The 18084-nt window shown below is 39.7% G+C and overlaps 1 protein-coding gene across 3 annotated transcripts in view; it reads left to right on the top strand.

Annotated features, from left to right (window-relative positions):
* The first annotated feature begins 2633 nt into the window (after positions 1 to 2633).
* GOLGA4 (golgin A4) overlaps positions 2634 to 18084 on the top strand; it is a 54706-nt gene continuing 39255 nt past the window's right edge. For 2 of the 3 annotated variants that reach the window (XM_069859782.1, XM_069859783.1), the window contains exons 1-3: positions 2634 to 2835; positions 6854 to 6946; positions 14332 to 14430. In XM_069859782.1, coding sequence (XP_069715883.1) covers positions 2758 to 2835; positions 6854 to 6946; positions 14332 to 14430 — 270 coding nt within the window. In that variant the 5' untranslated portion in view covers positions 2634 to 2757. The remainder of the gene's footprint in view (positions 2836 to 6853; positions 6947 to 14331; positions 14431 to 18084) is intronic. The other variant, XM_069859784.1, reaches the window with a different exon arrangement.

Consider the following 18084-nt stretch of genomic DNA (forward strand, 5'->3'; position numbering starts at 1 on the left):
TATTTTGCAGAGCTATTTTATATGTATCTTCAGAATTTGTATACTACTGCTTACTGTAGTTTTTATTATCTGATCAATACTAGACACACAACTGTGTATCACAAAATATTACTGGTCTGTACCAACTCAAAAGCACAGAAATTGACATTATCCTTGAGTTTTGAAATGCTACTAATCTATATATGACTAAGTGATACATGCAAATATTACTTTACCTCTTTCTAAAGCCCAGGTTAGGCACTTGCTGTAGAGAACAGGAGGTGATTATGGACATAGGAATTTGAACAACAGAAGACCTTGCTGTAGTAAAAAAATCCCCTGGAAAATATCTAACTACTATATAATCACCATATTGGGTTAGTATTATTGCAACCCATTAACAGAGTTCAAATTAATTAATCACCTTACCATTTTCTGTAGCAGTTAAAACTTTGTGTAGGAAAAAATTAATTTTCTCTTATCATAGTCTCTAGTCTCTTCCGCATAGCTTTTAGTCCTTTGAAAACATCTACACTACGTGAAACAGTCAGAACATACTATCTCAAGCTTTAAATTTTCCCAGGAAACGATATAGAGCTCTTTTGTGTTGGATACATTTTATGAAAGAGTTGACGAATTTCTGCTTTTCTATTTGATAGCTGTACTAACTAGTGTCCTTTAAATTATGCATCTATCCATCAAACTCCCATAGTACTTCAGTGACTAAGGTTTAACACTGGAGTGTAATCTTTTGGTGCTGAAGGGAAGAACAGAATATGAGCTAGCATTTGTAATAGGGCACACAGGTGTGAGAGAATATGGATTTATTAGGAGACTGAAGGTGGTTAGGTTTCCCAGAGCATTCATCAGGCAGTGCCTCTCTCACTTCCTACAATTGTACGGCCATGCTGCTGCATGTCATATTCAGAGGGAACAGAGGCTACCTGACTGAAGTAGAGAATGTTTGCTTTTTATGGCTATAGTAAACTTAATTGCCCATTTTATCTCATTTCCTCAGGTGGTTTTGCCCTTTTAGTCCTGAACCTGTGTTTCAAGGTCACATACAGAAAAGAGAACATAAAACTCTTCAAAATACTTATATGACTGTTATGGCTTCTAGGTTTGGCCTATCTTTGTTGAAGGTGTTCCAAATCAACAGTTGTTCTCACTAGAAATCAGTAGAGCGTGCAAGTCACTGCTGCCCTCCGAGGCATGCATAATAGTCTTAATGGGAACACAAGGATAAAGGATCACTACCCGTCTCAGTTTATCTACAGCTAAATGGAATGCTGAAATCTATTTATTTTTAACATAGAAAAATATTAAGGAAAAACTTACAGCAGTTTGTTTGCTGCAGATGATGTACCTTGGTTGTTTTTTCAGTCAGTGCACAGCAAGCGATCCGTTTCCTATCCACTTTTTTTCCTGTATTTCAGTGAAAACATTTTGGGACGTTTGTGATAACTGCATACAGCCTCCTTAGCACAGTGCTGTACAGAAGACCACATGGTTCAGCATCTCTTGCAGTAGCATCATGTATTTCTGGCCTTCATACAGCATCACTGCCAGCACAGCGAGTTTCAAAATAGACCCATTGTCAGAGACTGAATGCCAGCTCCTGCCGACAGCTCTCTGCATCTATGCCGACTGAATGCACACATGCACACCCGCAAATCTCATCCCACAGGGGCTGTAAAGCCTGACTTCCTTATAAGCGGATAGATGTTTCAGACTGTTTCAAGCATTTTTATTCTTCAGTTAGAAGCTTTCCCAAGCCCTGGATTTGGGCACCTTGTCATTACCTAGAGATAACTCTGTCATAACAGGGTGCCCAAGTCTTCAGCTGGTGCAGCTGAGTGCAACTCATGTCCCTTAAGGGCTCTGGAACCTCTGGTACTCGCATTCAGGATTCTTTTCAGCATTCTGCTTAGCTGTAGATAAACTGAGACGGGTAGTGATCCTTTATTCTTGTGTTCCCATTAAGACTATTATGCATGCCTCGGAGGGCAGCAGTGACTTGCACGCTCTACTGATTTCTAGTGAGAACAACTGTTGATTTGGAACACCTTCAACAAAGATAGGCCAAACCTAGAACCCATAATAGTCAGATAAGCATTTTGAAGAGTTTTATGTTGTGTTTTCTATACATGAGCTTGAAACACAGCTATACGAAAAAGCATCCAGGACAAAAGGAGTTTGCCAGGATGCGAGTACCAGGGGTTCCAAAGCCCTTATGGGACATGAGCGGCCAGAATTTGAATACCGGAGGTTCCGAAGCCCTTATGGGATACCAGTGGTCGGGATGTGCGTTCCAGGGGTTCCAACACCCTTACGGGATACGAGTGGCTAGAATACGAGGAAGGGACTGAGGGATGGAGGAAGGAGGGGATGGATGGAGGAAGGGAGAAGTGGAAGGAGGAAAGGTGCAGGGACGGAGGAAGGGAGGGGTGGGAAGACGGGAGGGAGGAATGGAAGAGATGGAAGAAAGTCCGGAGGGAGGAGCGGATGGACAGAAGGAAGGATGCAGCGGCAGAGGGAGGACGACAGAAGGCGGCAGCGCGCACGGCGGCGGGAAGTTTGTGCCTCGCCGCGTGCCGTAGCGCCCCGACCGCTCGGTTCCACGTGGCCGCGCAGGCGCAGCGCTCGCTGCTCGCTCACCTGCTCCGCGGCGGCGGGCGACCGCGGGGTGGGGGGGGAGCGGAGCCCTCTCCTACCGCCGCCAGCCTCCCCCCCGCGGGCCCGGGACCCCCATCCCGCTCCCCAGTCTCTCTCGGCACCATGTTTAAGAAACTGAAGCAGAAGATCACCGAGGAGCAGGCGTCGCCGCGCGGGGCAGGGGCGCGGGCGGTCCCGCAGGTGCCGCGGGCGTTGGGGAGGGGCGCGGGTTGGCCGAACAGCCCGAGGGGCTGCGGGGTGGGAAGAGGCGCGGGTTGAGCGTCCAGCCCGGGGAGTTGGGGATGGGGGGGGGGCGTGGGTTGACCGTCCAGCCCGAGGGGGTTGGGGGGGCACGGGGTTGACCGTCCAGCCCTAGAGGCCCCGGGCGGCATCGCTAGAACTGCGCGACTTTGCTGCTACGGAGCCGTCCTGGAACCCTGTCCCGGGCATTCCCAGCGTGCTCTGCCCTCTGGCCGCTCTCCAGAGGCGGTGACTCTCAAGCCATCTCTCCCCGGCCCAGCGCGGATCGGGGCGCTGCTCTGCCCCTGCCGCATCGTTCGCTCTTCCAGTTCTCACTGAGTGGTTTGGGTTTCGAAGGGACCTTAAAACGCAATCCGGTTCCACCCCCCTTGCCCTGGGCAGGGACACCTCCCAGTGGAGCAGGCTGCTGCATCGGTTGTTATAAGTCGCTTCTGTCTCTGTCATCTAGACAGCTTTAACCCTTTTCTTGCTTTTTGTTACTGTGGAAAAACTGGGAATGTACGATACAGCTCAGGCAAGGTTGGAATTCTTTTGTCGTAATTTTGTCAGCCTTTTTTTGTGTAGTTCACAAAACTATTCGAGAAACTACCTTATTTAAATGATCATAACATGCATTAGGTATGACATGGGTGTAGAGTATCCTTAGTGTCCAAGAGAGAAATCATAGACTCGTGGAATGCCAAGTTGGAAGGGGACCTCGTGGGTCATCTGGACCAAACTTTTTTAGGGGATTTATAGTTTAAAGTAGATGGCCCAAAACCTTATCAAGCTTAGCCTTAAAGTCCGGCGTAGAAGATGATACTACATCCCTGGGGACATTATTCTAATGTTTGGCTGTTGTGATGTTTTCATGTGTGTGTCAAAGTACAAAAAACTCCTTCCAGTTGAAATTTGATTCCAAAGTCTTTAAGGCGTTAGCTTTGTATTGGCAAACTCAGTGCTGAAAATGGTAATGTCTAGCCAAGTCTCTTCAGCTATGCTGGGTTAAGCATTCTCCGCATCTTGGAATCTAAAGTAGTAAAACCAGGTATAAATTCTGTATCTTGTGGCTACTAAGCGATAAGCAGATAATTTGGTTAATTTTACAAATAAGTGATCAGTTGCCTGAGCATGATCTGAATGTAATTTGAACCACTGGGAGATCTGACACTGCATAGTCTCAGTAGTAGAGCAGGGTTTTAAAACTGCTGGTGTTCAGCTATGTAGTATTTTTCAAATCACTCGTTTGTCAAATAAGGGCAGTATTTTTGGAAATGAATCTCCTGTGAAGAAAGCTCTGTGTAGCTTGCTGAGTTGTATTTTAAGCCCTTTCATAGTTATTAACTCTGGATCTTGTCTAGTTGGTGAAGTTAAGTAAATATTTGCCAATGGCAGTTTAGAGTATTATCCTGAATTGGTGTATGTGGTGAACTTTCAGTACAGTGTGAAGAAGTTGACCTGCGGAGCTTACTGTTTTCAGTAAGCAGCAACTAATTATGATACCTTGCACACAATATTGTAACCCACTTAGTTATGGATATTCAGTGCATGTGTTAAAGGGTTGCTACTTGCTGAAAATCAGCCTTGCGAATCATTTTTGGCAAAAGTAGAAAATGAGAGAAGATTTTTATTTTCTCGTATAATAGTTGTCTTTCAGTATTGCTTATTCTTCAGTTGCTCTCAAGTTACACTGGAGGGGAAATTGGAGTTAAATTTCATCTTAAAAGTAGAATAGGCTAGTCTGCTCACCCCGCATCTCTTTTGAAAACAGATTCTGTAAATGAGGAAGGAACAGGAAAGTTCTAAGGCCTATGAAATGTAGTGGAGTTTTGCAGAGTGTGGAATATGCTTTTCTTGCCTTGCTTTTAGTAATTTTATACTTCAGCCGCATTCCATTTACAGGGCACTCTGTCATGACATAGATTATCAGTGACTTTCTATTGAGACATTTTCAACCCAAATTTTCCGAACATTTATCATTTCTTAGTTTTATGAGGCTTTTGTTTGCATTCATTTTTGCTCTTTTTTTCGTCTTCCCTGCAGTAGGTAGACTTCATGCACCATACCCCCTCTGCTTTACTCATGTCTTCTGCTTTGAGACCCAGAACTTGTAATTTTTTTCTCTGGTTTGTAGTCTCTGAGACTAAATTTACTGACCTAAGACTGATTAAAACTGGAGGTAATGCTTCTTGGCTGTAACAGTAAGGCCAACGCTTTCTCTTTCATATGAGTGGTTAGTTAACTGATGCTGTCTGTCTAGTTCTGAAAGCCCGTGCTCTGCCTCTTAAAGACTGAAGAACACATTAGTTTCTAATTGCGGATACGGAGGAAAAAGAAACTAAAACGCTATTGCAGTTCCAGGTGCCTCTTGGATGGATACTTGTTGAAGACCTTACAAACAGGGATGAAGAAAAGCGCAAATACTGAGTATGGGCTTTGCCTCAGTCTACAGTAGAATTAATAGACCTCATGCTGCCTGGTCGTCCAAGTTGGAGGACCACAAGTGTGAGAACAGTGATTTTCCATTTGTGGACGCTGAAGCTGTAAGAGACCAGCTGTACCAGCTGAATCTTTCTAAGTCCACGGGCCTGATGGGATTCATCCCAGAATTCTGAAGGAGCTCAGCCCCCCTCAGTCATCTTGTGAATCTTGGAAGTCTCCCCTGCCTGCAAACCAGCCAGTGCTATTCCAGTTTACAAGAAAGACATGAGGGAAGAACCAGGAGAATACAGTCCTGTTAGTGTAAATTGGGAGAGGAATGGCTGGAGAATAGCTCTGCAGAAAGGAGTCTGGGGGTGCTGTGTTTGGTCCAATTCCAGTTGTAGAATCTTCCCAATTGTTGCATTGCACCAGTGAGTAAGTGATGCTGCAGGACTTAGTGCCTCAAAACCATCGAGGATGGAGTGGAGAGACCTTCGTACTGCTTCTGCAGAGTAGCAAAATGTGGAACTGTTCGAAATAGATTTTCCACTGGCTGTGGGAGGTTAGAACTGATCTTTAAATCACTGGTGTTAGGTTATGGATTAGGAAGATAGGAAGGAGAGCAGGATATTGTCATGAACAGATTGTTGTTTTTCAAACCCTATGTATGCTTTTGGTATGAAAATTTTCAGCATGCCATAGAGCTTTCATGGTGAATGCTAATTAGACACTAGATGAGGTGTTTGATTTTTGAGTTATATTTCCAGGTGGGAACATTGGGTCCACTTGGCTAGACCAGTAAGTGTTGCAGATTTTGGAACAATCTTGTGTTTTGTGTGGTATTGGACTCAATTTATTGGTATCCAAATATTATGAAATTTACCCATTGAGTCTGTAAAGTGAGTGTGATTCTCTAAAAGACTGTCAATACTGGCAATACCTTTTCAGTAGTCTGGTGCTCTGTCAGTCATGTTTTAAAGCATCTGAATCTGTTGTGGCACTTGATGGTGGTGCTGGTTGTACTGTAGAATATATATAACGAGATCTTGCTTAGTAGTTTCTTTGTACACAAAAGCTTATGGATATTTTCATGTTCATTACATTTATACTGAAATTTTATATTTAAGTACGAGGCTGGCAAGTTACATTTTGGTTGGCTTGGCTTGACTTGTTGCAACCTCAGTCAGCTAGAAGCTGTGAAGTTTTTGTGGATAATTGTTTGCAAAACTTATCAATCTTCAGCATCTATGGTATATTACTAAAGTATTAGGAGGCTTGAGTTTCAGGTCTGGTTTAGGAGTACCATGGTCAGAAATAATTAACTGACTTTGTTGCATGCTGTTTTGTATGACTCCTGACACTTTCTGATCTGGAGAATTTGTAGTAAGGTAGAACTTGTCACAGTTTGTAGAACTGTTTGTTTTCTTTCTAAAAGGAAGATGTAGACCAGCCTTTACTGAGGTGTTCTAGTTAGTAATTCTCCAAGTAAATTATAATTTGAAATAATTAATTCTGGCCTTTATGTATGCACGTATTGATACATGTGCTCTCTATGTAGATTAATTCCAAATCCTGTACACCAGCTGATGAGAGACGTGCGCAGTATTCACTTTTAGACCGGAGTGATGAAGGCACTTCAGCAAATGAAGAGGTCAGTTGAGAATGGTTTTTCTGTGTTTTTCAGCTTTACCTTCTTTTTAAAAATAATTGAAAACCTAACTTTGTGTCCTTGATTAACTTTTTTTTTTTTCATTAATCTCACTGTCTTCCATGCATCTAGATATGAATAGTCTAATTTTTAGGTTAAGTGCTGAAGTGTTTAATATTAGTAAATCAGACCTTTAAGATGTAGTGGTTAATCCTTGGACTAGGAAACCTTTTAAGTTCTTCTTCATGTTTTAAAAATCTTACCCCTGAACTGAATGCAGTAAGGTAGTGGGACAGAAATTACGTTCAGAGAGACTTCACTTGGTTTTTGTGGCTCTTTTAGTTGAAAAGTTGGGGGAATCCAGTTAACTGAACGGGTAGCTTGAGGTGGATGAGATGAAAAGCTTAAACTGAGACCTTGTGAATATTTTGAACCATGCCAGTAATAATTATCAAATTAAAAAAAAAAAACAAATGCATAAAACCAAACTTAAGAAAAACAGTTAAAAAACCCAAACAGCGGACCAAACTGAGTCGAAATTATTGTAAAATATCGTTAAAATCACTGTCAGAGTGGTAACCATGACTTACATAATAAAGCAACCAGAGGAGATAACCCACACTCATCTTTGTTCATGTAGAATACTATTTTTTTTTAAGTGGCTTAATTAAAAAATGAACAAACAAAAGCCTTGACTTGGTGAACGTGAAAATAGACTGTTGGAGCACAGCAGAGAACTGTGATTCTGTGGACTTTATCAGAGGAAATGTTGAGTTCCTAGTTGGAAAATTTCATTTGCTGGGTTTTGGTGAAAGAAAGATGTGTTTTCTTGCAGTGGGACAATCCACATTCATTTTCAGCATCATGTTTTCTTCAGGAGATGATCAGCTATACTTGAAATTTGTCTTAGATTCCATTCTGAACGCTACCAGTGATTATCACTGCAGCAGCAAACTGCCAACCTGTAATAGAAATGAAAGGAGGAATACCTCATGATTTTGTTTTGTGTTTTGGAAATGCAGTATAGAGCTTTTGAAGAAGTTGGGTTTTTTTTATGTAGATGCTTTTATATAATGCTTTTATGTACATGCATATCATGACTTCCCTCTGTCCCTGAAAAGGTGTTTTCTGTTAACTGATGCACCATAATGTCAGTAAGCAGTGTCACCCAGGATAAATTATTAAGTGTTTCAGTATGGAGAGTTTGCTAGGGTGGGTTTTGTTGTTGTCGTGGTGGTTTTTTTTCTTGCAAGTAGCAAAATATGACTGCACTCTGAGGTAAAAGCATATATCAATACTTCTGTAGAACTTCTTCAGACAACTGTATTGGATGTTTTCTTTGTTGGTCTTGGTGTCATTTGAATCAGCCCTGGATGATTATAACATTATAACATAGCTTATTTCTTAGTGCTTCCAGTCTTTCCTGGGGAAGAATAGTGTTTGGTTTACAAACTGTTACTACATTGATCTTAGACAGAATTTGAGATTAAATACATCAGTCATATTTGGTATAGTTCTGACAAGTTCAGCATTTCTTTCTTTTCTATCATATACTTATTTACAAGTCAGTTCCACCTGCAGAAGATAACAAAGCTAGTTTGGAGCCATCAACTAGGTATCAATGTCTGATAGCTTGCTGTGCATGACCTGCCTGAAATGTCACTCACATCCTCATGAGTGTTATGGAAATGATGGCAGAGCACAATATATATAGCTCTTCTTAGAGCTAAAGATAAACTAGCCAAAGTACTTTTCGGTCTCACTTTAGTACTACATAATGACTGTGTTTTTAATTTAAGTGGAATGTTTTTCTAGGGTGGACTACTTATAAAGCAGGGCCAGTAAAGCTTTAATAATATTCTTTCAGTAGCTTTGTTAATGCTGCATCTTTCTGTATTTGTATACTTTATTTGAAGTACTTCTAAACAGAGATTGCCATGCAGAGATGGTAGTGATTCAGATATATCTATACTTTTTTCCTTTGACATGCAAATTTAAAACTACTTTTTGGAGGCTGTATAACCTAGTTTGTATCTAAAGCCTGTATTTTACAACTCCTGATGCATACACCAGAATGTTTAGATTGCTCATCAGAATGAAAAACAAATCAGTAAAAAGTTGTGTTTAATTTCTGTACTACCTCTTTCTGAAAGTGCAGTTCTACATTCTGAGATTGTGCAATTTTTAATTGCTGAAAGAAACATTGAACTTTCAGCTCTTCCTTTACTTTTTCCTATTACCTGGTCACAGTAGAGATGAGGCATAAAACATTGTGTTGAAGATTGCACAAACCTTCCATAAATAAATATTTGTGTAGTTCAGTAAATTACTGAATTATTAAAAACTTTTTTTCTGGCATTCTTCAACTTGGACAAGTAACTATATTTATTTATTGTTTGATTGATATATTTTACTGTGGGGAATTGAGTTACTTGTCAGTAAGAGTTAAAACTCTAAACCTTTAGCTTAATAGCTGACATCTCCAGCTCCTTGAACTAGATGAGCAAATACCAGCTTGTCTCTTAGACAAGCTTATAATCTGATCTTTTTCCCTTGGTATTACTGTGCTCATATACAACATAGCAAAACTGTCCACCTACAGTTATAGAAGTTTTTCAGCATTAACATACTACAAATGCACCTGTACCATGATGCACTTTGCTAACAATGTATGAGTTTTCAAATTTGCTTGATAACAGGTTGATCTGAAATTTGCAACCACTGATTCTTTCCTGTTTTTATGAAAGGGAAAAATGACTGCCTTTGGCTATCAAATGTGTATTATATGTATCTAACGTGCATTAATTCAGCTACTGTCATCTCCAGAATGATGAGACTTGAGTGAAACTCTAATCCCTGTTCAATTCTGGTATTTGTTTCCTAGCATGTTAAGGAAGCCCTTCGATCTAGGGAGCACATGTACTTTGGACTTTGCATCCCATTCATCAGAATGTCAGCAAAGGAGGATTTGAGCATGATAATTTTCAAAGGGTGGACAAATAGCAAGAATAACGTGAACCCAGGTGGTTCTGAAGCTTAGAAAGGCCGTAAAGAACAAGTAAGGCTACTTAACTTAGGCCAAAATTGAGGGCTACAAAAACTTAACAGAATTTTGGAAATGCAACCATTAGTTAAAAAGTAACATTATATATTGTTATTTGGTAATACTTAAGGGAACGGCATTGTCTGGTGTCTGGTTTAATCATCTAGTTTACCTTATTTGTAACTTTCTTTCCAAGGTTGAAATGTTTGGTCAGTAAGATTTTACTTGGAAAAGAAAAAAAAATAATAAGAGTTAACTATCATGACAACATATCAACAATATGATGGACTTAATTTTGTATCTAAGATAATGGTCTTTGTAGGATAGTGAGTACAATTACCCTGGAGTATGCTTGAAATAAGAAATATTAGTAGGATTTCTGCAGCAAGCTTCCAGTGTGATCTGATGGCATTCAGAAGATTAGAGAAGGTTAGTTAAAGGTTTGTTTATATCCTTGTACATTCTACCTGTTTGCAGTATGTTTCAGCTCAGTTGGGTTCCCTGCTTATCTGGTTTTATGGATCACATTACTGGCATAGTGCTGATGTGATGGTGATGTGTTACATGGTATAGCACCACCTATATTTAATGTTTCTGAAGTTACTAAGATAATACAGTGGCTTTCAGGCCAAATCTCGAAGTACAAGAATCCATTGTGGTAACATTTATATCTATTTAATTTTTGCAGACTAGCAGGTTGTTTCTTGCCTTTTATATCATTTTTAGTGTCTTTTAAACTTCCTCCCCCTGTGCCCCTAAGTTAACTGGACAGATAGTGTTAAAGGCATGCTGAATAGTTAATTGAAAAAAAAAATTAAAAGTGCAGATAAAAAACCCATGTATATATTGGAAAGCATTAGGTATTACAATTATAGGTATTACAATTAAGACAGCCCTGCCTGTAATTTAGCTGTAAAAAGGTAGCAGGTAATGATCTCATGGAGTAACAAAAGTACTGTGAGCAAGTACTTAAGTGTATTGCTGAGCACCCAGCATCCAGGAATGGGAGGATGAACTCAACTCACTAAGAAAAGTTCCAAATGTGATAAGGAAATACCACTCTTGGACCCTGACTGAGTGTATTCTGTCATTGGTAGCTATTTGAACTGTGAAACTCTTGTCTTGGCTACTGGGCACGAAAAATTTTGTGATTTTGTCTTGATACAGTGACTACTGTCCTGCCTCAGTACTGTTGTCTTCTGTCCTCTATTTGTAGAGTTGGCTCCTCCTTTTAGTGCTTGTCTCTACTCAATCAGGAGTAGGATGAAGCTGAGATGAGTTCATGACATTCTTGCATCAAGGTTCTGACCAACGTTCATGAAACTTGCCAGTATTTTTCATTGCATTCTGTTGTTTGTGTAAGCTGTTAGTTATGATGGAGACCCTGCAATTGTAAGTCTGCAAACGCAAGCAGTACTGCATCAATTTGTATTCATGAGCTTTTTCTTTATTTTTCTGAAAACTATAATGGTTAGTAATGTGGATTGGCATATTTTAGACTGTGGATAGCTTGGTTCTTCTGATCTTGATAAAAAGGAGTTACATACACTTCATATCACTCTTCTACCAGGTAGTTTGAATGAATTTTTAAAATAAACTCTTGCCATTGTTAAAAGCTCTTTGCCATCTTATGTACAACTTTTGGGTTTTGTAATTACCATTTTGTGGTACTTAGGCTACTGTCTAAGCCTCCTGTTATAATTTGACTGGGCTGACGTCATTGTGGACTTTAGGGGATGTCTGAAAATATTGATGGATGCTGAACATACTGACAGTCCAAAGTTTTGCTTTGCTTTTGTTTTTGTTTTTTTTTTAAATTTCTGTCAAGAGTAAAAACTTCTTAAGAGATTAAATAGGAATTCTTTTTAATGCAGGTGGTATGAAATATCCCTTTGGTCAGTTGGGGTCAGCTGTTTCAGCTGTGTCCCCTCTCAGATTCTTGTGCACCCCCAGTCCCCTTGCTGGTGGGGTGGGGTGAGAAGCAGAAAAGATGTTGACTCTGTGTCAGCACTGCTCAGCAGTAACTAAAACATCCCTGTGTTATCAGTGCTGTTTCCAGCACAAATCCAAAATGTAGCCCTGTACTGGCTACTAGGAAGACAACGCTACCCCAGCCAAAATCATGACAAAGGCATATTATTCAGGGTTTTTATTTTGCTCTGTTTTTACAGGTTTGTTAATTTAGGTCTCAGTTACTTAGATTTTTCAGTCATTATTTGGATTTTTTTAATGTAGAAATACATTGGAGAAAAGACATTGACTCAGTAATGATATTTAGAGGCTGTTGTGTATGGCTGTCACTGATTATTATGCACTTAATACATTTTCTGGAATGGTTTGGTGGACACAAATTGCAAATCATGTAGCATTCCAGATCTGACATATACAAATATTTTTTCTCTGTCATTCGATTTTATCTAATTCATCTACCAGAGCAGTGGAGTGAATGTAGCAGTTGAAAATAAATAAATAAATAAAATCCTAATCTACATTGTAGTAGATTTGATTCCTAAAAATACTATTTAATAACTAGAAATAAAACAAAATTGTTCTGAAATAATGAAAAAGAGAAACCATTTCATGTGTTGATTCAGTCAGCAGACAGCACATTTCAGAAATCTCAGGCTGTAAGTTGAACCTTGAACTTCTGTGTGTAAGTAAAATTGTGAAAGGAATATTTTTTTAAAAAAGTCTGTTAGAGCATCCTAACAGCATTAGTTTGCACTACTTTACATATATATCCCCAGGGCTCGGTGCTGGGTCCAGCCCTGTTCAATGTCTTCATCAATGATCTGGATGAAGGCATCGAGTGCACCCTTAGCAAGTTTGCGGACGACACTAAGCTGGGTGGAAGTGTCGATCTGCTGGAAGGTAGGGAGGCTCTGCAAAGGGATCTGAACAGGCTGGACCGCTGGGCTGAGTCCAATGGCATGAGGTTTAACAAGGCCAAATGCCGGGTCCTGCACTTGGGGCACAACAACCCTGTGCAGTGCTACAGACTGGGAGAAGTCTGTCTAGAAAGCTGCCTGGAGGAGAGGGACCTGGGGGTGTTGGTTGACAACTGACTGAATATGAGCCAGCAGTGTGCCCAGGTGGCCAAGAAGCCCAATGGCATCTTGGCTTGTATCAGAAATGGCGTGACCAGCAGGTCGAGGGAGGTTATTCTCCCTCTGTACTTGGCACTGGTGAGACCGCTGCTTGAATACTGTGTTCAGTTCTGGGCCCCTCACCATAAGAAGGATGTTGAGGCTCTGGAGCGAGTCCAGAGAAGGGCAACAAAGCTGGTGAAGGGGCTGGAGAACAGGCCTTATGAGGAGCGGCTGAGAGAGCTGGGGTTGTTTAGCCTGGAGAAGAGGAGGCTGAGGGGTGACCTCATTGCTCTCTACAACTACCTGAAAGGAGGTTGTAGAGAGGAGGGTGCTGGCCTCTTCTTCCAAGTGACAGGGGACAGGACAAGAGGGAATGGCCTCAAGCTCCGCCAGGGGAGGTTTAGGCTAGACGTTAGGAAAAAATTCTTTACAGAAAGGGTCATTGGGCACTGGAACAGGCTGCCCAGGGAGGTGGTTGATTCACCTTCCCTGGAGGTGTTTAAGGCACGGGTGGATGAGGTGCTGAGGGATATGGTTTAGTGTTTGATGGGAACGGTTGGACTCGATGATCCGGTGGGTCTCTTCCAACCTGGTTATTCTGTGATTCTGTGATTCTGTGATTCTGTGATATCCAGTTTGAATTTGAAATCCAGAGTCTCTTTGTCTTCATGGTTTGAGTCCCTATCAATTTACATCTCCTCTTTAATACTGCCTTGGTAGAATGGTTCATCCAGCTTGTAGTGGTTACAAAATAGTAGTGCACTAGTAGTTGGAAAAAATTGGCAAGGATTTTTTTTTTTAATATAGTTAGAACTCTAGTGTATGGGAGCACTGGAAGATAAATAGTCAAAAGTATGCAATTCCTATTGTTTGTAACTGAAATACTGATAGAGTTTTTGGAATAATGAGTTTTACATGCATAACTGAGAGCAAAGAAGGCTCAGTGGTAACTGCAGATAAGTCATCCATGGAAGTTTAAAACACATTGCAAGATCAGTGCTTGGACCTTTATCTTTGGCTAAACTATAATCTTTTTTTACTTCTAAGTGATCAAAACTGTGTTTTGGCTGTTCTGAAATGATCTAACACATATTTTCTGGTTATATCCTGCATTTACTAGTATATGTTCTCATAAACTGCTGTATTGTTTTATGATACCTTTGATAGTGTGGAAAAAAAAATTGTAAAATCATGAAACATTCTTTACCTTATTACTTGATTTATTTCGTTTTCCTACTTTTTGCATTGACTGACAGCTGCTAGCCGGGATGATAGCAGAACCTGCTTTTCTCTCTGAGTATACTATCTTTGCTTTGGATCCCACCAAACAAGCTAAGCCACAAAGTGACGGTGTGGTGAGTCCCCTCACCCCTCTTAGTGATGCTTTTAGCAGGGGCAGAAGAGTACTGACTAGAAGGCAAATCTAATATTGCTTTTGGCTTGTTCTCACAAAGGCATCTATCTTAACTACCTTGTTGCTAACATTGGACTAAACTTCATGGAGGTGTAGTACCTGACAGCGCCTGGCTGGTGTGCTGTATGATACGAATTTATGGTAACATAAAAAAATTAACATGCTTTTTGTTATACAGGTAACCATACTCTACACAACTTTAAAATAATCATTGCACAAGCTTGTATGTTTGTTGCTTACAATTCATTAATGCCATTGAAAGTTCTTCGTCTTCATTTTTATGCTTGTCTGTATGTATTTTAAGATAAATGGCTGTGATAAACATTGAGATTGTTTTTGTCTAACAATTACTTGCTCTTTGCTGTGTACAGTGGAAGTACAATGTCATTTACTACTCATGGTAGCAGGAAATAATTATTTTGCATAGACACTGAAATTGAGCTCCTTCTAGTAGGTAACTTCATAGCTATTATTGTGAGGAAAAATAGTCTTTTTTAATAATTAGATTTTATTTTAAGTTTATATTTCTTTGCCTGGAAATGTAGTTTTCATGGTATAGTAGTGGAGAGGCTCAGTGAGAAGTGAACTAGGAGTGTAGAAAAAGAAGGTATAGGAAGGAAAGCAGCCTTCTACTTTCTAACATATGCCCATACAAAGCTGTATTCTGTTTATAGGCGCAGGACTGACGTGGCATCTTTCACGTGCTTCAGAGGCACAGCATTTCTGAGTGCATAGTGATTTGGAACACTTATGGAGTCCCAGCTCATCCTCAGACTTCATGATGACTTTGCTTTTCTGGTTTAGAAAGTAGGTTTTTGCTGCTTTCTGCAGCTGCTGAAAATTACACGTCATTGAAAGCTATAACAGGGTAGAAGTTAGATAATGAGATGGACGTAGCACAGCACACCATACTGTGCTGGACTTGTCTCTCAAGCTAAGCAAGATTGGACAGAAACAGTGATTAAAAAGGTGATCTGTAGAAAATCCTTGTTTGTGCTGAAGGGTTATGCTTGTTAAGTATGCCCTATGAGTTCAGTCACGGTGTTTTCAAGATTGAGCTTTTTGATGGGGAGCAAAGAGAACATTAAGAGTGCTGAAACCTGTAGTTTTTAATTAGCTACTAAGTTATTATTTTTGTCATAGTTCTAAGTATTTTGACCATAATCCAGGTCCAATGATCACTACTTAAAAATTCACTGCAAATATAATTATGTTTTTCTACTCTTAAAGTAGTAAACAATTATGGGCTGGTTTTCACTGCACTGTGTTTTTATCCCTAGTTACTCTTGAATTTTGAAAAATGTATTTGTATGAATGTTCAAATGTTGCCTTCATATTCTCTTTAGAATCAGGAATCACTGGCTAGCATAATTACATCTAAGACTGCATACATAGCAGATAATTGTGATGTAAGAGTTACTGTTGATGTGTTACAACTCTGTATCAGAAGTGTTACCTGTAAACCTGCTTTTGTTCTCTGAGCTTTTTTGAAAACTCTAGAGCTGTGCTCTCAGGTTAAGAATTGAGGGGTGAGGGAGAAGAAACAGTGATACAAAACTTGATAGGGAAGAGGAGGGCCAATTGTAAAAGTACAAAACCAATTGTGTAATTTGGGGTACCTAGGTAAACTAACGATGCAGGAGGGGGAAAATTCATTGACACACACGAACAGTTATGAATAAATTCTGCTGAAACAGACCAGTGTTTTAACTGTGTGTTGTATATAAGTGGTGTGATCCCAGAGGGTGGGCATCATAGCAAAATGTCAGTAGTCTGGGAGGGAGCTGGCATTGTTGAAGTTAGTATAAACACTTTACTAACTAAGGTCCATGGGTTTTGTTGCATGAAGAAACAGTTCAAACATTCTTAGATGGAGAGAACTGTTTTAAGAAGAAATTAAGGAAAATGAAGGAAGATGGATGCTAAACTCTTTTTCCTTCCAAATGTCACTAGAATGCCCTAGTGTACTCTGGTTAAAACTGAGTTATGGTTTTTAAGTCTTAGTAACAGAAATTTGAATACAGATATAACTATATTTTATAGGTTAATGGAGGGAAGAATTGTCTTGGTCTCAAGAAAAAAATGGTGTAGCTGCTCATTTCAGGGCTTTCCAAGTACCAGCCAGGGCTCTGTGATTCTTATTTTGCTGAAACATCTCTTAAGGCTTATGAAAGGCTATGGCTTTTAAGCTCTTCAAAGCCTCTTGAATCTATATTTATATATAGCAGCTTCTATTCATGCTTACCTTTCACTATGTGCATATCAGACTATAACCCTTTGCCCTAGAGCACAGTGACTTAGAATGCAAGAGCTGGATCCCTGTGGTGCTCCAGTTTTTGTATAGGTTACCAGTGTATCCATTTTTTGTTTTATGCCAATAGAAAATGTGATTCCAAATACACGTTGTACTTCCATTCACACAGATTGAATACAAAGATGTCAGCACAGTGAAGAGGAAAATTTAAAAAGTGACATTAGTTTTAAAAAGGTATTTTTAGGGATTGATGCTGTGAAAAGCCAGGCTCAATAATCAATGCCAATTTGATTATTAATTAAGTTATTGTTCAGTGTGGCGCCAGGCATGCAGGGGATTGCTCCGCCTAATGTATATGCAACATCCAGTGCAATTCACAAAGTGATATACAGTCAAAGCATACATATCCATCACTTTTCCTGGAAAACGCGTGTCTATTATAATCAGTTCCCAGAATTTATTTACATAAGTTTCCTCCCCTTGGCGCATGTGCTCTGCCCTTTGGAGTCTTCAGGGGTCTCTGGATGAAGGCTGTAGGTCTTCCTCACAATTGAACTTTTCAACTGGTCTTCTTGCACATGCTCTTAGACTCCTTGGACACCTCTTCAAGGTGGTATCTGGTCCTAGTTGGTGGCTCTTTTTCTTATCATTGTGCTAGTCCTTGTTATTTGGCTTAATTAGATACAGTCACATTCTTTCTCATTCCTTCTAACTGCAGCCATGTTAAAATTCTTTATTTAAGCGTAAGTATCCAGACACAGGCTAGCTAAAAGTTATTATTCAAGCTAATCCTATATTATAGTTCTAAAACCACAAAAACTGTACGTAATATTCAAATGTATAATAGGTTAGCAAGTTATAACAAATCATTTCTTCCTTCGGGATCTTCACAGAAAAGAACATCATCTTTGGGTTTTATATTCATGAACACCTCATTAGATTTAATAAATCTATTTAATCTTTTGTATTCGAAATATTATTCAATATTTAAAGTCTTAAATATTGTTAAATTGTTCTTATGAATTAGTTGTACAAACCCTCCATTGTTTCCTTTAATTCATTTTAGGGGGATCACAAGATACAGTTTTTGAAAGAAGTGTTAGTGCTTAGTTTGTAGTTCTTGGTAAAGTATTTGTGTTCCTGTTGTAAATCTGGTGCTTGCACAGTAGATGTGCTGTAAATTATAAAGCAGAAAATAAATTTTTATCTGGATTACCCTCATTACTAACTTTCCAATGAAAAAATGTAAACCAACACTTAATGAAACTGAGAATAAAACATAGGTGTGCTTTAGTTTAAAAACCAGTAAGCACTGTTAATCCGCTAGGAACAAACCCCCCC

The sequence above is a fragment of the Phaenicophaeus curvirostris genome, chromosome 6, assembly GCF_032191515.1.
Source record: "Phaenicophaeus curvirostris isolate KB17595 chromosome 6, BPBGC_Pcur_1.0, whole genome shotgun sequence".
Lineage (NCBI taxonomy): Eukaryota > Metazoa > Chordata > Aves > Cuculiformes > Cuculidae > Phaenicophaeus > Phaenicophaeus curvirostris.